General features: G+C 44.4%; 1 protein-coding gene across 4 annotated transcripts in view; it reads right to left on the minus strand.

Moving 5' to 3' along the window:
- EPHB1 (EPH receptor B1) overlaps nucleotides 1–26,352 on the minus strand; it is a 359,407-nt gene that overhangs the window by 227,148 nt on the left and 105,907 nt on the right. For all 4 annotated transcript variants that reach the window (XR_012656391.1, XR_012656389.1, XR_012656390.1 and 1 more), the window contains exon 3: nucleotides 25,651–26,332. Coding sequence is in view for 1 of the 4 variants with exons in the window: in XM_075068616.1 (XP_074924717.1) it covers nucleotides 25,651–26,332 (682 nt within the window). In the remaining 3 variants the exon portion in view is untranslated. The remainder of the gene's footprint in view (nucleotides 1–25,650; nucleotides 26,333–26,352) is intronic.

Consider the following 26,352-nt stretch of genomic DNA (forward strand, 5'->3'; position numbering starts at 1 on the left):
AGAAAGAACCATACAGACCCAATCATCCTTTGAGAGCAGGCAATGACTAAACCCCATTAATTTAATCAGCTGAAGACCAGGCCCCTTTCTTAGCCCATCAGGTAGCTGGAAAGCTGGCTATTGTTCTCTCAGAAATGTTTTATGATATACAAGGTGACCATTTTCATATAAGACCAAAAATGCCTTTAATAACCCCTCTCAACCAGTCAGACAGCAGGGAACATAAGAACATAAGAATGGCCATACTGGGTCATACTAAAGACCTATCTAGCCCAGTATCCTGTCTTTCGACAGTGGCCAATGCCAGGAGCTGCAGAGGGAATGAGCAGAACAGGTAATCATCAAGTGATCTGTCCTGTGTCGTCCTTTCTGGCAAACAGAGGCTATGGACACCACCCCTGCCCATCCTAATAGCCATTGATGGACTATCCTCCATGAATTTATCTAGTAATTTTTTGAACCCTGTTACAATCTTGGCCTTCACAACTTCCTCTGGCAAGGAGTTCCACAGGATGACTGTGCGTTGTGTGAAAAAACCTTTCCTTTAGTTTGTTTTAAAACTGCTGCCTATTAATTTCATTTGGTTCTTGTGTTATGAGAAGTAAATAACACTTCCTTATTTACTTTCTCCACACGAGTCATGATTTTATAGACCTGTATTATATCCCCCCTTAGTCGTACCTTTTCCAAGCTGAAAAATCCCAGTCTTATTAATCTCTCCTCATAAGAAGCTGTTCCATACTCCCAATCATTTTTGTTGCCCTTTTCTGTACCTTTTCCAATTCCAATATATCTTTCTTGAGATGGGGTGACCACATCTGCACACAGTATTCAAGATGTGGGTGCACCATGGATTTATATAGATGCAATATGATATTTTCTGTATTATTATCTATCCCTTTCTTAATGATTCCCAACATTCTGTTAGCTTTTTTGACTGTCACTGCACATTGAGTGGATGTTTTTGCAGAACTATCCACAATAACTCCAAGATCTCTTTCTTGAGCGGTAACAGATAATTTAGACCCCATCATTTTATATATATAGTTGGGATTACATATTCCAATGTGCATTACTTTGCATTTATCAACCTTGAATTTCATCTGCCACTTTGTTGCCCAGTCACCCAATTCTGAGAGATCCTTTTGTAGCTCTTTGCAGTCTGCCTGGGACTTAACTATCCTGAGTAGATATGTAATCATCTGCAAATTTTGGCACCTCACTTTTTACCACTTTTTCCAGATCATTTATGAATATGTTGAATAGGATTGGTCTCAAAATAGGCCCCTGGTTGACATCATCTCTCCATTCTGAAAATTGATCATTTATTCCTACCCTTTGTTTCCTATTTTTTAACCAGTTACCAATCCATGAGAGGACCCTCCCTCTTATTCCATGACAGTTTACTTTGCTTAGGTGATGGACTTGCCAAAGGCTTTCTGAAAATCTAGGTATGCCATATCCACTGGATACACTCTGTCCACATGCTTGTTAACCCCCTCAAAAAATTCTAGTAGATTGGTGAGGCATGATTTCCCTTTACAAAAAACATGTGGACTCTTCCCCGAGAAATGATGTTCATCTATGTGTCTGACAATTTTGGTCTTTACTATAGTTTCAACCAGTTTTCCCGATACTGAAGTCAGAATTACAAGCCTGTAAATGCTGGGATCACCTCTGGAACTTTTTTAAAAATTGGCATGACATTTGCTATCCTCCAGTCATCTGGTACAGAAGCTGATTTAAATTATAGGTTACAGACTACAATTAGTAGTTCTGCAATTTCACATGAGAGTTTCTTCAGAACTCTTGAGTGAATACTATCTAGTCCTGGTGACTTATTATTGTTTAATCTATCAATTTGTTCCAAAACCTCCTGTAATGACACCTCTATCTGGGATAGTTCCTCAGATTTGTCACCTAAAAAGAATGGATCAGGTTTGGGAAACTCCCTTACATCCTCAGCTGTGAAGACTGATGCAAAAAATTCATTTAATTTCTCTGCAATGGCTTTATCATCCTTGAGTGCTCCTGAGTGATCTTGATGATTCAGTGGCCCCACTGGTTGTTTAGCAGGCTTCCTGCTTCTGATGTACTAATTATATTTTTAGAAGTCACTTGCCAGAGTTTATGCTCCTTTCTATTTTCTCACTAGGATTTAACTTCCACTTTTTAAAGGATGCTTTTTTGTCTCTCATTGCTTCTTTTATTTTGTTGTTTTGCCACAGTGGCACTTTTTTGACTCATCTACTCTGTTTTTTAATTTGTGGTATACATTTAAGTTGAACCTCTATTATGGTGTCTTTAAAAAGTTTCCATTCAGCTTGCAGGGATTTCACTTTTGGCACTGTACCTTTTAATTTCTGTTTAACTAACTGCCTCATTTTTGTGTAGTTCCCCTTCTGAAATTAAATGCTACAGTGTTGGGGTGCTGTGGTATTTTCCCTGCCACAGGGATGTTAAATTTAATTATATTATGGTCACTATTACCAACTGGTCCAGCTATATTCACCTCTTGGACCAGATCCTGTGCTCCATTAGGACAAATCAAGAGTTGCTTCTCCTTTTGTGGGTTCCAGGATCAGCTGCTCCAAGAAGCAATCATTTAAGGTGTCAAGAAACTTTATCTCTGCATCCCATTCTGAGGCGACATATATTCAGTCAATATGAGGATAGTTGAAATCCCCCAGTATTATTGAGTTTTTTATTTTAATAGCCTCTCTAATCTCCTTAAGCATTTCACAGTCACTATCACCATCCTGGTCAGTGGTCCGTAATATATCCCTACTGCTATATTCTTATAATTAAAGCATGGAATTTCTGCCCATAGAGATTCTATGGTACAGTTTGATTCATTTAAGATTTTTACTTCATTTGATTCTACTCTTTCTGTCACATACAGTGCCACTCCCCCACCAGCATGACCTGTTCTGTCCCTCCGACATATTTTGTACCCTGGTATTACTGTGTTCCACTGATTATCCTCATTCCACCAAGTTTCTGTAATGCCTATTATATCAATATCTCATTTAATACGAGGCACCCTAGTTCACCCATCTTATTATTTAGACTTCTAGCATTTGTACATAAGCACTTAAAATATTCTCACTTTTTAGCAGTCTGTCATTATATGATGTAATTGAATGGGATTATTTTTCATTTGACTGTTTCTCATCAAATCCTACCTGTATTTTATCATCTTCCATCCTCTCCTCCTTAATAGAACACAGAGAATCTTCATTAATAGATCCTCCCCCGAGGGATCTCTCTGTCCGAATCACATGCTCTTCTGCACTTGTCTCCCAGCAGGTCTCATCTATGAACCTCTCTGTCTCCAGTTCAGCCCTCAGGTCTCTATGAGCCAGGAGCTCCTTGCACACACATGCCACCCACCCATAAGGCAGGTAATCATACATGGTGCATTGGGAGCACTAAACTGGATAGCCCCTATTCTGTAGATGGACTTCCGTCTGCATTCTCTTTTTACTCTTGCAGTTCTTCCTTTGTTGATATTTTGTTTTTATCAGAGAGTGTTTTTGGCCTTAAGTTTAAAGAATGTTACACATATCTAGCCCCCCTCCTCCCACTTCCATCCAAACTCCCTTCAAAACTCCTGTTAGCCGCTCCTGTTCACTACAATACAATAATCTATCAACAGCCAGTCATCAGACAGCTCCCATCAAGAGTATATACATCGAACTCCCTCTCAGCCAAGCAGCCAGTGGTGATGCCGTCATTTAGATGGGCAAGTCCAGCTGCAGGATATAAAACCTGGCTGCCTCCTGTTTACTGCTGAAATTACAAATGTATCATGCTCAGAAAGGCTTTGGAAAGCCAAAACGAAGCTTTAAACATGTTTAAAATAGGCACAAGAGATTCAGCCATGACCTCCAACTTGGAATCCTTTCGAATGAGGAGAGAATCTAGGCAGCTGCTTTAACAAGTTTAAAGGTTCCATCTCTCCGTTGGATTTGATGTAACTGCAATAACGCTAATAAAATGGGAGGTTTTGCTTCAATTATGGCCTGTGACCACTTCACACAAATAAACATCTCTGCTTCAGCTCATCATTGATCTGTCTGCTATAGCAGATACCACCAGCGAAGCACCAACTTGCATCCCCATAATGTTATTGCTTTAATACAGCTGGGGGGAAAAAGTTGATGCATTTGTACAAAGCTGCAGATAGGCTGGATGAGTGAAGAAATGTTGGTCAAACTCTAATTAGCAGCCTAGAATGGCCCTGCCTCTCTAGACAAGCAGAAAAGCACTGAATAAAACCTAACAATTCTTGCTGGTAGATCTCAAAGTACAGTCAGTATCATTAGCTCTACCTTATGGGTGCAGAAACTAAGGCACAGAGAGAGGAAGTGACTTGGCCAGGACTACATAGTACATCAGTGGCAGAATAGGGGATGGAACCCAGGTTTCTTGAGTTTCAACCCAGCATTCTAGCCTCTTCCCAGGGGTTCTGAGCTGCCAGCAAGTACAGAAACAGGCACAGTAGCTGCAACAGTGCTTCTCCACTGCCCAAGCATTTTTCTTCACAGGGGATCTTTCCCAGAGCCAGCTAAGCTGGATTCAGGGGAGCTTTGGCCTCCAGAGAGGTGTGAAGCACTCCTAATGGAAGGATGAATCAGGCCTGGCGCTTACAGTAAAAAATACACGTCAATAAAAGTAAGAACCCCACCCCAAGATTGCAATTGTCATGTTGTGTTAATTGCTATTTCATGCTAATATGTTATTGACCTGTAAGTCACTACTTACCTGTTTGCAAGGGAAATTATTTAAGTAGGTGCATTGCTTTAATATTGATATTGACTAAGTTTATTATGGAACTTGTATAAACAAAATAAATATAAAACAACCATGATATTGAAATATTAAAACAAATCAGATCATGACCCTTTGGTCACATAGTATAAGCCACCACAATCTCCTGGCATTCATTGTTTAAACCTATTAAAGAAAGGTCAGGAACAATTTTTGCTATTGGAGGCATGTTTGATCCTGGATTTTTCTTGAAAAATGTCCCAATCCTTTCAAGCATGTTGGAAAAGGAATTGTCGCTATTTACAGGAGAGAAAGAGACTGAAAATACTGTGGGATGATGGCCTAGCAGATTCATTTGCTATGTTCACATAGAGAAAATACATTATCGCTATTACTTCTATTGTGCCACAGGCGTGGCACGGTGCCAGAATGCCATAGGCATAACATAGTCCTATTATGCCACAGCCATGGTGCTACACTGTCATGGATCAATAGCCCAGTGATATTAAGGCCTCTACACTTTTAGCAAACCCATGAAGGTTAGCCAGGGCTCATTTAACCCTCTGTCCTAACCATTCTGCACTCAACAACTAACTCGTCCCATGAGTAAGTCACTGCAGGATGTTGCCCCTTGTATGAACCCTGTCACCCGCAGTATTAGACAAGGCATCAAAAGTTCCCCAAGCACTTAAACTACCACAAAAAGTTTCCAATATTGACTGTTGGCTTGGTAGAACAAAGTCAACAGTTTTGAAACAGTTCTATTCCTCCACTTTTAAATAAGCTTATGAAAAGTCCCGTGGAAAAATCAATGTGGCCTCTTTTTACGGCAAGAATCAATGTGACACTCAAAAGTTCTCATTAAAAAAGAAAAAAACAAACAAACAACTGACTGTATCCTTTTAGGAAAAGCATTACCACATTTCATGACTTTCAGGACATTTTCTCACCTCTCACAGACCCACAATAAAAATATATGGAATGAATAAATATCTACGTTGAGAACATTTCCCTTGCACAGTCTTTCTACTGATGTTATTAGGTCACAGCTGATTGACACACTTACTGTTGATGGAACAAATATCATGTCTCCTTCTCCTTTGCCCCAAACACCTGCTCTTTGAATTCATTTGCTTCCATGGAAGTACGGCTGGGGGCATTTTCTCTTTGAGTTTTGTGATCTGAAAGACTGTTTTCTCGCTACATTATTTTTCTTCTGTTTTTACCCTCTGCTCAAATGATGGCTTAAAAAAAATAGAGGAAGGGAAATGAGGGTCTGCATAAGATCACATGCAAACCTTCCTCCCAGTGCTCAAGACCTCAGCACTAGGGATAAGAGCTGCAACCTGAAGGAACATTATGATGATAACAGAGCCTTGAGTTTGCACACAGAGCTACAGGGAAATTCCCAGGGAGGGCCTAGGACTTGGAGAACCCTCCAAGCAGTGGCAGATGAAGTGCAGCTTCCACTGATATCTCCGTCTCTGAATGCTGGATGCCAGGAGGTTCAGTGCCCCACCACTTAGACCCACGGGTCCATCATGTGTTGGGATTTAACATGGTACCTGTGGAACACCACAATATGACATTATGAAATAGCAGCGACCCTTCCAAGGTGAGAAAACACCATTCCAAACCCTCTCGAGGGAATAGTGAGTAGACAGAGCATGAGCCCAAACCACCACCACTAGCCCCTCTCCTCTCCTTTCCCTGAAGGCACTTGCCTTCCCAGTTTGTTGTCATATAAATGACTACACACCAAGCAGCACAGGATGCTGCAGAACGGCCCCGTCTGCTACTTCCTGAACTCCCTTTCTAGTGTGCCAGGAACTAGGGGATCTGGAAATGAAGCTCTCCCCTTTCCCCCATCAGAGTACTATCAGATCTCTGCCTGCTCTAAATCTTTCAAGGTATGCTCCATGAATCTGAAGAGGAAGGGACACGGCCTGAATTCACTGGAGCAACATTTTGGCTAACAATGTCTAATTAAGGCCTCCATTAAAACCCATCGTACTCATTAGAAAACATTTTTAACAAGGTTTTTCTGGACATTTTCCTTGTGAAATTATTGCAAGTGTTAATGGATGTCTTCATTAAGATGGCATTTAAGAAAAATTACATTTTTTTAAGTAGTGTTTCAAAGCCATCTACTCCCTAAAGCTCACTGAAGCACAGCTATCAGTAAACCTGGGCTGCCTGTTCCACCCAGTGGTGGAAACGGGCAAAGATCAAAAGACAATAGTTACAGCCTCTGGGACAAAGAAGACTGTTGTGATGGGGTCTTGTAGTTACAACTGTAAAGCTAAAATATTTGAGGCGAGCAGGGATGGTTGCCATGTTTAAATATAGAACAGCAAATATATGGAGTCAGTGATGAACGGGAATTAAGCTTATATGTTGTACTAATCACAAGGGCTAGACTGCAATGACCATGCCAGGAAAACCATTTAGTATTGACAGAGAATAAGAATGATGGCAAAAAGCTTTTATTGTTTTGAGATTATAAAGAAGAGCAGGGCAATCCAATTTTAAATGATCAGAAAAGCTTCCATGTTGGGTTCTTTTGATCTACGCCTTTGGATTCGCACTTGTTTAACCAAGATCAAGTGTTAAATAGATCTAGTTAAACAAGCACAAACTTCTACGCCCGCTCTTAACTCGGCTGAACTCTCACTCAGATCAATGTAGCGTAAGTTGGCAATGAAAACAAAATAGATAAGTCAAGTTTAAATTGAAGTAAAAGCATCCACAATGAGTTTTGCACCAGTTTAAATAAACCGATTAACACCCCCCTTTAGGCCTCGTCTACATGGAAGAGTGGCACCAGTTTGAGTTAGGCTGGGTTTTAAACAAGTTTAATTAAACAAATAAAAAGCTGTAAATGGGCTTACTTACAACTCTTATTTCAGTCCAAAAGTGGCTTATTGACATTTAGCCTAAACCAATTTGACTTAAACTATAGTGAAAAAAGCCACTTTTCAGATGACAGTAGCATGTCCGCCCAGGGCCTTCCACCAGGTTAATGATATTGGTTTAAATTCACACCTTAGTTTAAACCAGGGTAACTTTGTTGTATAGACAAGACCTTAATTCAACTGGAGCAACTCTATATACTGTCCAGGCATTTCCTTTGAACCCCACACTCTGCATCTCCATGGTTCCTGAGAGGCTGGGATGAACGCACTTGAGGGCCCAATCCAAAGCCCATTAAAGTCAATGGAAAAACTCCCATGCATTTAAGTGGGCTTTGGATCAGGCCCTAAAAACACCATGAGGGTAGAGAACTAGCAGCATTGTTGAATTTCATTCTCCCTGGGCTTTACACCAGCCTGCTCAATTGCAGAGTTTGTTACATCAGTCCAAAGCAATAGCTCATGTTATGTCCGTGAGCAGCATGGCTGTGGGCTCTGTCTCTCGAGCCAATTTGGTTCCTGGCTTGCACCAGGAAATGATTTTAATGTAGCTGTCAGTGGAAAATCACTGCACAGCCTTGAGCTAAGTTGGAACCATTTCAGAAGACCCTTGCATTGTAACCTGTGGGTGTTTAACCCACCCAATGAAAGGTGAGGGAGGGGGGTTGGTACATAAATCCCCCCCAGGACTGATAGGAGAACAGATCCCTAAATATTTAGTGAGCGTGATAATAGTGGTGTCAGCTTCCAACTGGCTGTGGGGGTGTTGCTTATAGCGCTACAGGTGTGTGCCTGGCACTCAATGTACTCCAAGCTGGAGTGAAACGCAGGTGCCTGAAGCTAGAGATTCAGCAGCACAGTGCCATGCTTGCAGAGTTGGCTGCTCCCTAGCTAGCAGGCAATCCCATGGAAGGAGGACTCTTCAGTATTCTTCCACCCGTGCAATTGTTTGCTCTTTAATTCTTAAGAGACCAGGCAGGGCTGCATTCAGCTATTCAGATGCAAATTGCCCACAAAATGCTCTTTGCAAAAGCAGACCATGAGCATGAATCAGTTGTGTCTCTCAGCTTTTCTCAACACCCCTATTTTTCTCAAATCTCTCTCTTCTCCTTCTCTGTGGGTCCCTTCTTCCTGCCTTCCCAAGCTCTCTGTTAACACTACACCTCTCTCTCTCCAGCATTTCCTACTGCCGTCCCTTCCCCTCCAACTCCTCCTTTTGCTCTCTCTTTTCTCCTGTTTTCTGCATGTCTTAACAGCCCCCTCCCCCCTTTTTCTCTTGCTCTTTGGCTCACTCTGTCTCTTTCTATTCCTCTGAGCACTATCTTGGAGGCAATGGGAATTTTCTGGAGTTCCAAATTGGGCTCTTAACTTCTTTGTGCTTCTAGGTTCCTAAAGGTGCGTGGGTTTCATGTCTGATGCAGAGAACAGTATTATTACTCTCTATATACTGGGTTTGTCAGAGCTGAGCAGGTGCTCTCCTCCAGGGCACTCAATCAAGCAACCTGCTGGCGCTATAGCAAGGTTTTCTGCATGTCTCTGCTAGACAAAGGGTTCCTCTGCGTGGCACCAACTGCACGGGATTAGTAAACATAGCAAGAGAAGAGAATGGTTTGTCAACACCAGGGTCTCTGCAGCAGGGCTGCCCAGAGGATTGAGGGGGCCTGGGGCAAAGCAGTTTCGGGGGCCCCTTCCATAAAAAAAAGTTTCAATACTATAGAATACTATATTCTTGTGGGGGCCCCTGTGGGGCCCGGGGCCTGGGGCAAATTGCCCCACTTCCCCCCTCCCCCCTCCCTCTGGGTGGCCCTGCTCTGCATTAGGCCCAGAGGATATTACAAAAGATGAAAAGCACCTAGAGAAACATCACAGAAAGACAGCTCAGGCCTCTGCTACCCAAAAATGCTGCACCAGGTAAACTGAAAGCCACTTTTTAATCTCTTGAGTTAAACTCAGGTAGAAGGTTGTGTGGACACTCTTAAACCAGAGTTAATTCATTTTATCTTAAATTGACTTCTAAGCAAAACTGTAACATGCATAGATTAAACTGAAATCAGAATGTTCACACTATCTTTTGCAATTGGTTCAGAATCCTACCCTAAGTTAAACAGGTACAACCCTGCATGTAGGCAAACCCTCAAAACCATTCAGCTGCTTTCTCTTTCGGGACCCTCTGCCCACTGCTTCCCTGGCCCTTCCAGGCATCTAGCACTTGGAAGCTGCTCTCAGCAGTTCCTGCTTTGGAAAGCCATCAGAGAATCCCCAGTATTCATCCTGGATGCCAGACAGAACAGCAGCAGCAGCAAAAAAACAGGAATCAGTGAAAATGATACACTTCCCAGTTCCTATAATAGAGACAATCACAGAATGGAGCCATTGAGAGGGGAAGAGAAACAGAAAGGGAGATGGGCAGTGGGAGTCTCTCACAAACACTTTCTTTTTACCTCTACCTCCGCCCCCCCTCCTCGCCCCCCACCCCCACACTTTTTATGGTAGAAAGTTTAAAAGAAAAGAAAAAACCTCCTTTCACTTTGGAAGGACCTTTGTCACTTGTTTTGTCAAAACAACCCACTCCCACTCCTTTGGAAGAAAGACCTCTACTTTTAAAGGCTGATTGATTTGCATGGAAGCTAAATTCCTCCCAGCGCCCCTCTTTCTTTTTCCCTCTCCCTCTTTTTTCGCTCTAATTAGCAATTGCTTTTCCTGTATGGCAGTTCACAAAACCAGAGAGAGAAAGGGAAAGCAGGGAGCTGCGTGAAAGACAGAGGCAGATGGTGTCTTCTTAAGCCTTTCTGTGTGATGGAGCCACCCTGTTGGCAAATAGCGTACAATGTGTCTAAAGATCACAGTGCAGAGAGATGGCAGAGGGATCCTGGTGGGCTACCCGCCATTCACAGAGCAGCAAGTGGGGAAGATGAAAGGAGGTGGTGGGAGGGAATTGAGGGAGAGAAGGGTTGCTGGGTCAGTGAAGGAGCCTGGTGCTGGAGATGCTTCCCAGCTGCCATGCAGGAAGTGGGCCACCAGCATGAAAATCAGAGACCACCTCTCTGGGAAGAGTCACACAGGTCCTGGTTGGTTAACACATTTTGCCTCTTTAGGGTAAGAACTTTACTTATCCAGTAAGTTCAGCAGTTGCTACTGTTCACCATCCTAGGTGTGCAACAATGGTCCTGTGAGCTAGATAGAAAACAAGCAGGAGTGCTGGGGTTTATCATAGAGCGGGCAGCTGCTCGCCCCTAGGTCCTGTAGGTAAACAGACTGCAGGAAGCCAGACACTTGCTGACTGGTGGGGCCAGGAGAGCAGCACCCAGCAAAAGGCAAGAAGCAGAGTCAGCGTGGGTCAAAGCCCAGGGAGAAGCATGTAGTCCCAAGGTCCAAGACCCCAGCACCAACGTGGATAAGTAGAGAAACAGGCACAAGCACCGAGAAGGGCCAGAGCAACCCCTCTCTTGTCAGCATGGGTTTGGTTTCCTAGTGTCAAGGCACTGTGACTGTTGCCCTTGTCTGTCCTCTCCTTCATGCCATTGTCTCCACATCATTGCCACCTCTTCTCTCTTCCCCCATTATCCCCTTGGGCCTGCTCCTCTCCACTCCCCACAGCATGTCCCTATGGCTGCTTGTGCCCCGGAGCGTTCTTTAAAGCTGCTTCTGGTTGCTTTCATTTACACTCTTTAGATGCCCGTGCTACACAAGCAGTGCTAGGGGAAGCATTCAACAGTCTGTTGAGAACCACTGTGCTCACCTAGCCACCCTGGGCTACAGCTAAGGGATGTGTATGGTGGGCTAACAAGGAATGTGTTGGAATTGTAAGCTATTACTTTAAGAGTTAGGGAGGCAGAGCAGAGGGCTCTGTAGGGAAGCGTATGGTCAGAGTCTGTTTGAAAAAAGCCAGCCTAGAGCAAGTGGAGTGAGTTGTGCCATGCTGCCTTTGGGAGCAGCCTGGTTTGTCTCGCTCTGTTTTTGGGTACTGTGTGTTATCATCCTGGATTCTAAGAATCAAAGTAGCATTATGTTGCAACCTTCAAGCAAGAATATTTTATGGGTGTAGTGAACATAACACCCACCAGAACCACAATTCTGTACCACTTGTTCTTCTTTATAGAGGCACTGGCATCTTTTGCGGCTATTTGCACTGCTGCACAGAGGCAATGGAAATAGAGGATATTCAAGCCCACATAAAATGGAAAAAGAATGACAAATACATAGCTAGAAAGATCAAAACCAAGGAGTCAAGGCCTGCTTCTCAGAATGAGCAATATTTTGATTGGAAACTCTTGACGTTTCCCTCCTTTGAACGTTGGCAAATTATTCTAGTGATAATTACAGAATGTCCATATTTATTTCAAAAGAACCAGCAAACCATCACTTTATAAATCTCACACAGTACTATTGTTTCCATATGTCTGTGATCTATAAATACAGGAAATCAATAATTATCACCGAGGCCTGTCCTTCGAATGGGAAAGATACACCGTGAATAGGAATGGGGCCATTCCTTCATTAAAATTCCACCCGCGGAAACCATCTTCCCCATTATCCCTTTCATGAATCTGGCCCAGAGAGTGAAACAGTGACAAGCAAGAGGGAAAGACAAATGCAAAAGGGAGACAAAGAAAGCAAAGAGAGGTAAACAACACACACAAGAAAAGGTACTAGGGGAGAGAAAAGACTAATAGAAGAAGATAGATAAGAAAGGGAGAGACTACAGCCCACAACCAGGACTTTAAAAGGGGGCAAGGAAAGCAGACCCCACCACAGTAATTAATATTCAACCAATGTCTCCAAATCAGCCCTTAGAAATCAATGGAGGTGGGGTCCACAGGGGTGCTTGCTTGTAACAGCTTTGCATAATAGACCTATACAGACACCATAATAAGAAAAGAAAGAGAGAGAGCCTGGTGAGTGGAGAAGGGAATGGCTTGTCATCAGGGAGGATGACAGGGGGAAGCAGACACAAGCCATGAGGCGTGTTCATCACCAGCCAGCGTTGGGCTAGACTGCATGGTGGCCCACCCCATGCACACAGGAGACATCAGTGGTAGAGAATAGGACCCCGGGTTGAGTATAGACCTCTGGGGGGGCACTAGTCCAATTCTCAGCTCAGCCAAAAAACATGGCACATTTCCAATCACAAGCCTGTTTATTGAGACCCAGCTGAAAGGGGCCTGGTAAAGTCTTCATGCACATCCAAGCACAGAAGCTCCCTATCCAGGGGGGAAGGGAGGGCTAGGCTGTGATCCAGAGGATGGGCAATATTAGCAGAAGAGACAAAAAGATGGTTTTCATAACAGCTGATTGTTTGGTTAACGTTTCTCACTTTGGTGCAGCAAGTGGCATGACTTTGAACAGCCTACTTCACAGCCGCAAGCTTTTGGCCTGCCCAATATTGATGGCGAAGGAGGGAGGAAGAGTTTTTCAAGGTGCCACTCCTATGTTTATTCTTTGAAGGTGCTCCTTATGGCTCATAGGTAGCAAAATCTGCAAAATGGCTATCCGCACAGAGCTGGAGACACTCTGTTTTAAACCTGCGGAAGCAATGACAGGGACCTGTGAGATAAGAGTTTTAATCCCGAGGCAGAGGAATGTAACTGAGTATGAAAGGGGAATTAAAAATGAAATAGACAACAGCCACGGACTTGAGCACCAGAGAGCAGCTGTGATCAAGGTCACTGAGAGGAGAATGAGAGGCTGTGATACAATCACTGAATTAGTCTCCAGGTTTTTCCTACTTGTTTCAGAGCGACTCAGTGGGTTTAAACAGTATGTGTTGTTCAACTCTGGGGATTCAGGTTTGTGTCTGGCTTAACCCTTTGGGGGCTGCATCCAGCTCTGGCTGAAGTCAGCAGGAACCAGTGCATTGACATGAATGGGGACTGGCACAGCTCTCGCTGCTGATTGTCAGTGGAAGGGTGATGTGGCGATAGCGTCCCATGGAGTGCGCCAGCAGGAGTCGGGGAAGGAGCAACATACCAGGTCTAGTCCTAGCTAGTGCCATCAGTCTTTCATTTTCAGGAGCACTGAAGTTGCCAGGGGGCAGGTAATACAAGCTTCAGGGCACAGTGAGAGAACCCTATCCATCCAGCTTATCCTCTGCTAGCACAATGCATATTACCTATGTGATAGACATTAGCTATGGAGAGTGCATAATGCCATGAGCACAGCTCATGGAGTGGTGTACTGAATCCCTGCAGTCTCAGCTCAGCCTTGGGGCTCCCTGGGAGCAGAACTCCTATCCGATGTGATAGGCAGGAGTTCCTTCTCACAGGTTGCCCAGGCCTACGGACTCAAGGCAGATGCTGGTGAGTGAATCAAACACAGGTTGGCTCTGTTACCTTAATAAAAAAGAATGACATTCTAACTTTCCAAAGATGTGTTCCAAGATGCCTGATGGAGAGGAATGGACTCCCTCCCCTCTAGTCCCACCGCAGGCAGTGAGATCCGGTGGGGCCCACAAAGTCTGTGCCTCTGCTAGCACAGAAACTGGGTGTGTGCTATGAGCTCCCAGGTCAGAACAAGTCTGCAGGAAGTCCAAATGGACCAGCTCCCAGGTCACCATGTTCGTGCCTAAGGTCAGGTCTGGTCCCAAATCCTGAGAGGGGCCTAGTCAGACAGAAAGGTTTCTCCTGTGTGTCATGCACAAAGAGAAAGCATCAGAGGGTCACTTTCTTCTAGCACTGAACAAGGAACTTTATTGTCATAAGAAAAACAGTACACTCCCCGCAATGAGGGTGCCTCTCCCTGCCTCACAGCAGAGCTCCTGCAGCTCCTTCCTCAGCTTATTCCTGCTACTGACTAAAAGAGACAGTGCATGTGCCCTGACACTGCTAAGCAGCCATGGAGTCAGTTAGGAGATCGGAAGGTTTGGGGTTGCTCCACTCTTTGTAATTGCCCTCGATTAATGTTTGCTGTGCGTGGTGGAACAGAGCCTGTGCTTGTATGCAACAGCAGTTCTGTCACCCTGAGTCACAAGGGAAGGAGGAGTATAAACCCAAGCCCGGAGCGGGGTTTTTGTTTCACACAAATCGCCAGACTGCCCCCACCCCCAAAATGGGAGCTAAGGGAATAAACGGATGGGTACTTCTATAGAAACACTGAAAGCAGCCAGCCTTCAGCAGGAAACATTCTGACTCACACTCCCCTTGGAGTGAGAAAGGTGTTAGAAAAAGACTCTCCTATTCTGGCTTGTGAAAGGACCACTGGCATGTATGCTTTAAAAAAGGCCCAGGGGAGCCCCCTCCTCTAGAGCAGGGATACCATAGTGTTGCCTTCATGGGCAGACTGGAATCAGGCCATTCTGTTTAATCCCAGCTTCCCCAATTTTTAAATTGACTAGCCCCAGTGATTTACATTTCCAGCAGTGCTGGGCAGCTAAATCTGTGTGCTATTCTGGGTGACTGGCTACAGCACATCTTCCACAAGTTCTTAACTGCATTACAGCAGGAATTCACCAAGAGAAAAATCACCAGACCCTCTCTCTGCCTTGGGAAACGCAAAATAAAAATTCAGTACAGAGCTCCTTTGGTCTTTATACAGCTCCACCCAGCTTATCGAATGCACTGGTACCTCAGGATAACCCTGTTGCAAAGGTCAGAATGGTATGGAAGGAGCATTTACTGTACCCTGTGGTCTGTGTGAGATGCTAACTACAATGATATTCTCTCAGCAACACAGAACTCTTGCTGTTATTGACTGCCCAGACTACAAGGGAATCATGTCCAGAACCACGTAAAAGCTGCACTTCTGGGGTTGCGAAACTGGGAAAAGAATTCACTGGGTACTGAAGAATTATTCCCCAAAGTCTTAGGTTTAACGTCTTTAAAATTAATTTTTTCCCTGCAAAGACCTTCTGAAAGTGAACCCAGTATAAAGGGACACCATGTTATCTGCTTGAGTCTGCACAGGGCCTGAAACAACAGCTCAGAGAGAATTTTGAACTGACCATTGATTCCAATGAAGTGTTAACTCTGAAACCTAATTATGACAATCTAAATACTAACACGGCTAACTATTGCATTCATGTTAGCAGAAACATCCAGGTAATGTACTTTTCCCACGATCCCAAATTACATCGCATCTCTCTCCACGTGCCATAGAATTGTAGGATTCGAAGGGACCTTGAGAAGTCATCTATTCCAGTCCCCTGCACTCTAAGTCTTATCTAGATCATCCCTTACAGGTCTTTGTCTAACCTGCTCTTAAAAACCTACAATGATGGAGATTCCACAATCTCCTAGGCAATTTATTCCAGTGCTTAACCACCATAGCAGTTAGGAAGTTTTTACTAAGGACCAACCTAAACTGGCATTGCTGCAATTTAAGCCAAGTGCTTCTTGTCTTATCCTCAGAGGTTAACGAGAACAATTTACCTCTCTCCTCCTTGTAACAGCCTTTTATGTACTTGAAAACAGTTATGTCCCCTCTCAGTCTTCTTTTCTCCAGACTAAACAAACCCAGTTTTTTCAATCTTCCCTCATAGGTCATGTTTTCTAGACCTTTAATCATTTTTGTTGCTCTTCTCTGGACATTCTACAAGTTGTCCACATCTTTCCTGAAAGGTGGCACCCAGAACTGGACACAATACTCCAGTAGAGGCCTAATCAATGTGAAGTAGAACGGAAGAATTACTTCTTGTGTCTTGCTTATAACACTCCTGCTAGTACATCACAGAATCATGTTTGTCTTTTTTGCAACAGTGTTACACTGTTGACTCATATTTAGCTTGTGATCTACTATGACCCCCAAATCCCTTTCCGCAGTACTCCTTCCTAGGTAGTCATTTCCCATTTTGTCTGTGTTCATCTAAGTGGAGTACTTTCCATTTGTCCTTACTGAATTTCATCCATTTACTTCAGACCATTTCTCCAGTTTGTCCAGATCATATTGAATTATAATCTTATCCTCTAAAGCACTTGCAACCCCTCCTAGCTTGGTGTCGTCTGCAAACTTTATAAGTGGATTCTCTATACCATTATCTAAATCATTGATGAAGATATTGAACAGAACTGGACCCAGAACTGATCTCTGTGTTACCCCACTCAATATGCCCTTCCAGCATGACTGTGAACCACTGATAGTTTGGCAAACCATTCCCAGTGAGTAGTTATGCACCCACCTTATAGTAGCTCCATCTAGGTTGTATTCCCCTAGTTTGTTTATGAGAAGGTCATGCGAGACAATATCAAAAGCCTTCATGAAGTCAAGATATACCATATCTACTGCTTCCACCCTATCCATAAGGCTTGTTACCCTGTCAAAGAAAGCTATTATGTTGGTTTGACACGATTTGTTCATGACAAATCCATGCTGACTCTTACTTATCACCTTATTATCTTCTAGGTGTTCACAAATTGATTGCTTTAATTATTTCCTCCATTATCTTTCTGGGTACTGAACTTAAACTGAGTGGTCTATAATTCCCCTCAGCTGTGCTGTACGCAGCTACCAAACCTTCCCACTTCTTTCCTGACCTCTCCAATGCACCAGCCTTGACCATACAAAACTCTGCAGGACACTGACAACAGAGAATTATGACATAGACTAAAATCAATGGAATTCAATACCAAGCTGAATAATGCAAGGGATACCACACTGAGTAGATTATTCATGTTCAGTTCAGTAAGAACCGGGAGGTTTTTAATTGACTAGAAGCTTCAGTGGAACCTTCACTCCACTGCAAAGGCACATTGCAAGCACCAGGGGGCGCTATCACAGAGTTCAGGCCCACTCTGCCAGAGAACATGGGCCTGGATCAAGAGTTGCATTTTTTTCATGCTGTATGCCAGTCGTCCATGGGGAACCTATACTAGTCCCTCTACAGCTTGGGATTTCAGACCAGTGCCCAATACTGCACAGCTTGGAAGGAAAGGCTGTGCAGGTGCCTGCCTGCCAAAGCGACACATTACCAAATGAAGTGAAAGCAGAAATCTCCCAGGTGGCCTGCAAGACAAAATCTAAAATAGCCACTAAAATAAATAAATAACTAAGCCCACTCCTGTTGTCATCCCAGTGCCACAATGGTAATGACCCAGATCGCACTGACCCGAAAACACACCGCTAATCTCCCAAGGACTGGCAATCCCCCTGATGAAGATTGCGCTGTCTGTGCCTTTCACTTGGGGGCTCTGAGCGAGTGGCTAAGTGCCGATAAAAGCTGGTATTAATGGCTCTCTAAGTGCCCCCTGAGCTCGGCTGTCAGCATGAAGCAGCTCTGGTCTAATAGCCCCACAATATCTGCAGCTTTTGTTCTGGGGTGAGTATGGGGGGAGGGGAGGATGGGGAGAGGGACTTAAACAATACAAGCCTATTTCTTCATTGCAGTGGAATTAGGCCCATTTTCTCAGCCTTAACATCCCAGGAATTTTTAGTGACAATTCCCCCATGATTATTAAGTGGCTCATCTCAGCAGCTCAGGTTGACGAAGGCTTTGCACAGATGTCAGAATCCACGGCCCTCCTGGGAGTTTGCAAGGAGGAGAATTCACTGGATATGCAGATGGTTCTGCTGCGTGCAATGGGCTCGATTCTGCTCTCAGTTACACCAGTGTGTATCAGGAACAACTCTGTGGAACTCAGTGGAGCACCCTGATCTAAAACCAGCACATAAGACAGACCAGCATCATAGGGTTGCTAAGTGTCTGAGTTTTATGGCAAATCTCAGTGATAGTTGATGCTTTCCTGAAAGCCTCAGCTGCTGGAGTCCTGTGATAACATTAGAACCCAGCTTTCATATCAAACCAGAGCACATTTCTAGCTTTTAGGGTTGCACAAAACCCATGACCCCTAAAGACTCAAAACCCAGAAAGCAAATAAAAAGACCCAGGGTTTATTATTTTAAAATCCCACGATTTTTAAGCCAATCTCATGATCTGGGGAGGGATGAGGGGTGAGGCTGACTCATGATTTTGACCACTTGAGGTGGTCAGGCTCTTTAACATCACTGAGGTCACCAAGGCTAGAGGCATGACATCTACCAATATGTATCTGGGCTTGACCAATCAGTGAGCAATAAACCAGGATATGTGGAAGTTATACTACACACCTCATGATAAAGGCTTGACGCTTTCAGTTACTATGAATTATTTGTATTACAGCAGCACCTAGGAGCCCCTGTCACAGACAAGGACCCCACTGTGGTAGATGCTGAACAAATACAGCTCACCTAGCAGGATCATCACCTGCCCTTAGAACAGTGTGCCAGGACATAAGGAACGCAAGACATCCCCTTTGCGCCCTGCACTGACTGCCCACAACAGCTGCAGCACCAGGAAAGCAGCTTTCGCGGGGCAGCCAGTCCCCTGTCTTCCTCCCAACATGCCAGCCAGGGAAGCTGAACTGCTGCAGAGAGAGAAGCAAGTCACACTGGTCTATACCAATAGACGTATCTTGTAATTTAACACAGCTGCATTACCCCAGGGACAGTCCAGGGAACTAACTGTAACTCTGAGAGTTACCAATCACTCCCTGGTTGGTTGCCCTCTCCCTGGGTCCAAAGGGTAAGTAATCTGCAACTGGCCTATAGCAGAGAAGTCCAATATATGCTTATAATGCAAGTTACATTGCAATCTACCCTATTGGGGTGTCACAAGAAATCGGGTCCATTACTATGCAGTCTAAAAATTATTCAGTAAATACATCAGCAAAGGCATGTCAGGGCTGACTGGCCAAAAGTAGCCTTCAAGGAGGGCAGATGTATCATGGGTTGGACCAGATCCTCCACTGATGTCAATCAGAACTGCTGCACTGAACTACAAGGGGTGACACCCATTTACACCAGCAGAGGATCGAGAGAGGAGCAGGGGAACAAAGGAGTGAGCCGTAACTCTCAGAGTCACAATTAGTTCCCAGCCTTGCCCCTGGGACAGGGTAGCTCAATTAAATTCTGTGTTCTCCTGGCTTCCTCTGGAGGGCCATCTTCAAGGAGATGCAGACTCAATTCACACATACCATTCATTGGCTAAAACAGTTGAACAGGAAATTATCCATGGCTTGGGAACCCTGGTATTGTCCATCTGCTATGCACGTGTCACGCCTTGGTCCCTACCAGTAGAGTGCATCTACATGACCCACACTATGCCATCTGCTCTGATTTGCCTCGAGTCCTGATGAAACAAAACAATTTAAAGAAACAGACATGGTACATGGTGTAGAGGAGCTGCTAAGACCCTGAAGTCCAACCTGAGACTAGATTTTAATAGTAAGCAGTCAGTGTTCTAAGAGAGCACCCGTTCAATAGAACGCCTGAGTTTGTTTCTGTCTTTTATTTCCCTTTCTACAAATCTTGATTTTTCTGCTCCCCCGCTGACCTTTGGGATAGTTCTTTGGTCACTGAAGTAGGGGGTTTGGAGAACTACTTGGTGGGTGCCTAACCACCAGGCTCAAGAATCATTCTCACTCTCTCTCTGTGGCTCAATGACTCTTTTATTATTTATTGACTGAGGGAACCCCCACACAAGAATTTCTCTCAGGCCAGGGCACATCAGAATATCCCCCAGATCAGGGCACTCTCCTGCAAGGAGTGAGACCCCCAATCAAATTCTTTCTCCCCTCTGGCAGAGGCAGATTTGTACCTGGGTTTCCCACAACCCCTGGGAGCTCTCTAACCACTGGGCCAAAAGTTATAAGGCAGCTGCTGCAACCCCCTCCTGTTCAATTCTGAGTGCGGCCCGATCTGGTAGACATGCTCAGAACACGCCTACCAGATCAGGCCTTGCAAGCAAGATGGGTGGAGGAATGCTGGACTTCCGGATCACACTGGGGCATAGGCAGGAGATAGATGTCGAGTAAGCAAAGTGAGGCAGCATTGAACCTACTCAAAGTTAGAAACCTAGGCATGTCTTCACATACAATGTACGCTAATACGCATAATTAATCCACCTCCCCTAGTGGTGGTAACTGTGTCAACATGGCACTGTCTACACGAGGGGTTAGGTCAGTACAACTACGTCGATTTCACATCCCTGAGCAACATAATATGTCGATATAGGTCTGTACTGTAGACCTGGTCTTAGGCACTGAGTGAATTTTACCCAGATAATAAAGATGCTGAGAGGGTTTAGGCTCCTACAGGGTTAGGCAACAGCCACGTGGAGTGTCTGTGGATTGCAACAGTGCTTAAATCTTGGGTTAAGGCACCTAAGTCCCTTTGTGGATTTGGGCCTTGGTGTCTCTGGACTCCAGTTCCTCACATGTAAAACAGGACACTAGCATTTCCCTGCCTCACAGGGGTACTGCGAGCTTTGCCACATTAAAGACTGCGAGGTGCACAGATGCCATGTTGTGGGGGCCAGAGAAGTATTATATATAAGATAGTCAGTTTCATAGTTGTGCTGAACTAACCATCACAGGCACAAATGGAAAAGATAAAGGGAAACCAATATTCGACACCTAGGTGGTTCTTAGTGTCGCTAATGTCTTTCAATTAGAGTCTTCATAGCGGTTTGCGAGTAGTAACAGGAGTTACAATGTTTTGCAATGGAAATGTTATTCTCATGTTGAACATGTTCCTTTAACCAACTGGACAAATTGAGCTTCTATATTTAATCCATTGCTCCACACTAAAAAGAGGATTATGCATGGAACAGCGTACATAACTCTAGGTTCACAGTGATGCTAGCCAACCATGCAAACACAGCAAAACTAAAGCATTTTGGGAGAAGCCCCATAGCACTTTACATGGGCAGTATCTCTTCCTGGAGTTCTGAAGAGCTGTGAAACATACATATTCCTAGAAGCTACTGAGTAGAACTGAGCAAAGAAATTCCCCCCTCACCTCGCCATCAATTTAAAACATAAATATACACATATATGGAAAATCACATTATTTCTTTTTTCAGGTCAAACTTTTGCCAAAACTAGAGGTTATTTTTTACAAGTAGAAGAATATCATTTTGCCATGAAAAGAAGTTTTTTTGTTTACAAAAATGGCAAATTTCTAACCAGTCATTTTTTTAAAAGCATTTCCCCCAGAAAGTGCATCTAAATTCTTTTCACTAAGAAAAACAATTGATGCTCTACATCAATGAGAACAACATTTTGCTCTGGATCAAATCTGTGATCCATGTGTACAGTCACAGTATTTTTTTTACAACTCTACTACTACGGGCAGTAAAGAAGCTGCTTCCAGGGAGTCATTCAGAACACTTCCCTGTTTCTTAAGTGAGCATCCTGAGTAAATGTCACAAAGATACCACAAAGATGAGTGAGATGCAAGAACATGGACAGACACACACAAAAATGTAGAGTGTGACCTAGAATATATCTTTACTGTAAGCATTACATCTTCCAATCTTCCCCTTTTCAAAACACAGTTAAATCTTCTATGAAAATTATGCCTTCTTAATACCTCCACCCTTTTCCTTTGATCTGGAGATCTTAAAAACTGTGCCCAAAGGTACAGAATCATATTTACTTTCAGACTGTTTCCACTTGTGCTAAAATATATAAGATAACTGCCTCCCTTTTGATAGACTGGAAAGCAGTTTTTTCATGCTGAAAAAAATGCACTTTTGCCTAGATGAAAAACTAAGAACCAAGCCTGGTTATATTTTCTGTACCTTTTTAGGATATATGGAATCACAGCTCTTTTAAAATAGGAAGAATTAGTTAAGGAAAACAACTACAACTACAGGCACATGCACACGAGTCCCTACACAGCTTGAGTCCCAGCTTTGTCCTCCTTTTTTACCCAAGACCACACTCTGGCTGGACCTCTATTCAGCTCATAGAATCATCTAGTGGCTGAATAATCTACTGCAAGTAAACACACCATTACATACCCAGTACTGCCAACCCCAAAAGTTCAAAACTCGTGTCAGCCTTGGCCCTCCTACCATAAGAGTGGCTCAGAAAGAAGACGAATATTTTTTAAAAGATTTTGTCATGGGTTTTGACCTGGCTTTCAATGTTGAACTCTCCCTGCCTCTACCCCTCCATGCTCCCCCCCGACCCTGAGTGTGTCTGACTATTACAGTGTCACTCATTCTCCCCAGTGTTTGCAGAGCAGGAATTCTGCAGGGGCTCGGACTGCTGCCTGATGGCATGGGCCTTCCACCTTCTCCTCAGCACTCAACATTCCAATTCATTAACTCTGTGACCCTCACACTATATCTGCCACTCCCCCAGCCCAACAATTAAATTATGCACCACTCCAGGCCCCGCATCACACTTATCTCCGCAGATACACATCTGTCCCTTGTCAGTCATCACCTCTCTGCTCCTCCTGCAGGTCTAGGGCTTCTTCTCCCTTCCCAGACTGACCCATTGCTCACAAGAAGGGAGAGCAGAGGAACTGCTGGGCTCTTTCTGCTCCCTATTCCCCCTTCCCCTCCTATGGAATTCTCTTTCCTCCACTACTTAAAAACTCCTTGGCTACTAGGGTGGGGACGGAGCGTTCTGCCTGCTTTCTTCAGCAGCTCTGATTGGCTGTTCTTCTCCAGGAAGGTGAAAAAGTGGGGAAGGCAGCCAATCAGAGCGGGCTATCCCTTGGAGAGGTCCAAAAATCATGCAAGTGCTGGAGCTTTTAGCATCATTATACAACTAGCACCAATGATTTCTCACAATGAAATCCCGAGAGTTGGCAATCGTGCATACAGTACGTTGAACAGTCCTCAACATCTTCATTAAACACAACCACAGTCCTCGGAGGCCAAGGCTACACAATTTCTATGCAGAATCTGGATGAGCTTGGTGCATTTCCTGATGGTGCATGTTGTTGGCCTACAGCAGGGCATTGACTGCAGCTTCAAGCCAGCCGTGGCTGGCTTTAGCATAAAACAAAGAGATTTAATGTAAACATCTGAATTTCTAGGCTTGATGGTGTCAGGGTTCCCCAATGGCCAACACTTGAAAATCCTCCCCTCTCAGCATCCTGAAATGAATTGCTATAAATAAGTGTAATTTGGGAGGGAAGAATATGAGTAAATCTACAGAAAAAACAGAGTACAATTTTGGAAATATTACTAAAAACCTCAAAAAGAGGACATCAAAAGAAACAAGCATGATTTCTGTATTTCTAAAACCAGCCCCACGGAGGACTCCAGCTGGCGGTATCAAATTGACAGCCTGGATGGCAGAACCCAAAAAAAAAGAGAAAAGTTCCAATTAACAGGAAGAATCAGAGTGCTGTTCCCAGAGTTTCACTTAAATCAGAACCAATCAAGGATTGTTCTGGTTCCTGCAGCTTCGCTCAGGAAATAATGAGAGAGATGAAAGAGGCCTAGCCAGCTAATGCAGTCCTGCATAGCCCTTTGAAGCTGGGAAATCACAAACATCATTTCGGAGATTTTCCGTTCATGCGGCAGCTGTTGCACAGGTTTCTTCAAGAGAACGATCTGCTGCTTGATTTCCTTTAGTGCAGCCCCTGCCTGAGCACTAACAAACGATCATCAGTCACACATGCAATGTGTTTTATAACATCAACAAGACGGAGCAATTTGAAGGACACTGTCAAGTAGGTAGGCATTAAATCTGGCCTGCCTTAACAGTTATCCATTCTAAATCCTTCATTCTTACTTCACGGGAGAGAATTAAGAAAGCAAATGATAGCTGCTATTTTTTGGTCAAACACATCCCGCCAGTCCCACAGGATTTGTCGCAGGATTTTGACCAAAAGACTCTGTTCCCACGATTGTGCTGGCATCACTGATGCTGATGGACAAACAAGGGAGTAAAACCCAAAGGGAGGGGTGCAGATCTGTGCTGACTGATTAAAAGACCATTGCAGTTGACAGGCATCTTTCCAGAGACTCTCTGGGCTTGGGTGCTAATCCCAGAAGCACCCAGGAATGAAACTGGTTTCCCAAATGGAAACTGGTGAATATGGAGAGTGCAAGTAACTTTGGTTTCAAGCTCTCACAAAGGTATTAAAAACAGAATAAAAATAAATGCTATTTTTAAAGCCCCTACACAGCTTTAAAATGAAAAGAAAAAATAGCCAACATTCTATTTTGTAGCTGGAATTTTTCTCACTGAATGTCTTGTTCTCAGGTTTCTGTCCACTTTGGAAAAGACTCCATCTGAACATCTTCCATGCTCTGGAATAACACATACCCAGGACAGAACTCTGCTAGAAACACAGCATCACTGATTTCAGGTCAGCCTAAGTACACACCTAGAGAAGGGAAAGGCAGTCTTGCATTCACCATGCACCTAAAGATTCCAAAGGAGTTTGGAGCATTCCACTCAACTACCTAGGTAAACCCCAGATTAAAAACTGATGGTTCTCTGCCTTAGTGAGGGAGGGAGAAAGATATAAGCCAAATTTATTGGATGTGTAGCAGGCTTTCTACTCAATTTCACCTTGTCACATTGCTACCAAGGACTGCACACATATCTAGAATCACCAGTTACGTGTTTCTGACCCCAAAACACTCGTTCATGTGCAAAGGCATTAGCTCACACATTTACACAAACAAAAGCTCCTCCTCAAAACACTGGGGTGAACAAAAGCTGGTCTCACAATTGTTAGAGGAAAGAGAACAAACAAGGGTATGAACACGATTGACTCGAACTCCACGTCAGATTTAGCTGACAGGGCCCTGAATGCATTTTCCCACTAGATGCTCTCTCAGAACACTACAGTCTCGTGCCTACTCTGAGGTCAGTTAACACTCCTGCATTGTTGGGGTTATTTATGCACCACATGCCCAGCTGGTCTATAAATGTGCTACATTCATTTTCAACAATTTCATACGGGGTAGGGTGGGAGGAAGAGTCCTGTGATGGCATTTGCCATCTCAGTCAGTTGCAGGCCAATGACCTTAGACCTCCTGATGCCAAGCATGGGCAGAGCTGGGATGGGCAAAGTGGTATCTACTTCACAATGCTCAGATCCCCTGACAACCCCTGAGGGCAGCACTGAAGCCCCTCAATGGTAGAATGGGTGCTGGCCAACCTCAGCTGGTTTTGGGGCATATGCTTTGTTAGCAAAGCAAAGCATCATGAAACAATACCCAAGCTGAGCAGAGTCTTACCTTTGCAGGCCACATTGTTCTCAGCCTCGTAGCCGGCCTTGCAAGTGCAGCGGCCGATGGGAACCATCCACTCCCCATCGCCATTGCAGTACAGCTTAATGGGCACGTCCACCTCCTCAGCATTGGGAATGCAGGTGCCACGTGCAATCACCAGAGAGGTGCTCTCGGCCCCAGTCATGGTCTCTGGGAAGATGGCAAAGTTCTGCACCACGCTCGGACACTTCTTGAAGAAGACCCTGACCGAAAGCAGTGACATGCAAGCCCCATAGTCCTGGAAGGCAAGGTAAAAGCCATTGCGGGTGAGGGGTCCGAAGCTCCTCACCTCGGTGTTTACCTTCATCAACCGGCCCCCAAAGTCCACCTGGGAGAAGCTCTCATCAGCAGCAATTGTGTCCACTTTGAGGTAGGGCGCCTCCGTCCAGAAGGCCGACTTCTTGGTGGCAATGATAGAGTCCATCTCATAGTAGTACAGGTTGAAGGTTTCCTTGCAGGACCCTGGGACGTTGGGAAGGCTGCTGCAGTCCCGCACAGTGAAGCGCATCTCAGTGTAGATGCGGTGAGCTCCCCGTCTGTTTATGAACGTGGTGAGGAGCCAGTTGTTCTGATTGGGTTCGAAGACGTTGCACACCTGGTAAGTGCGGATGGTGTTCAGGTTCTCATCATAGCCGCTTACTTCTTCCCACTGGACAGAATTAACACAGG

Source organism: Chelonoidis abingdonii, chromosome 8 (assembly GCF_003597395.2).
Source record: "Chelonoidis abingdonii isolate Lonesome George chromosome 8, CheloAbing_2.0, whole genome shotgun sequence".
In the NCBI taxonomy this organism is placed as follows: domain Eukaryota; kingdom Metazoa; phylum Chordata; order Testudines; family Testudinidae; genus Chelonoidis; species Chelonoidis abingdonii.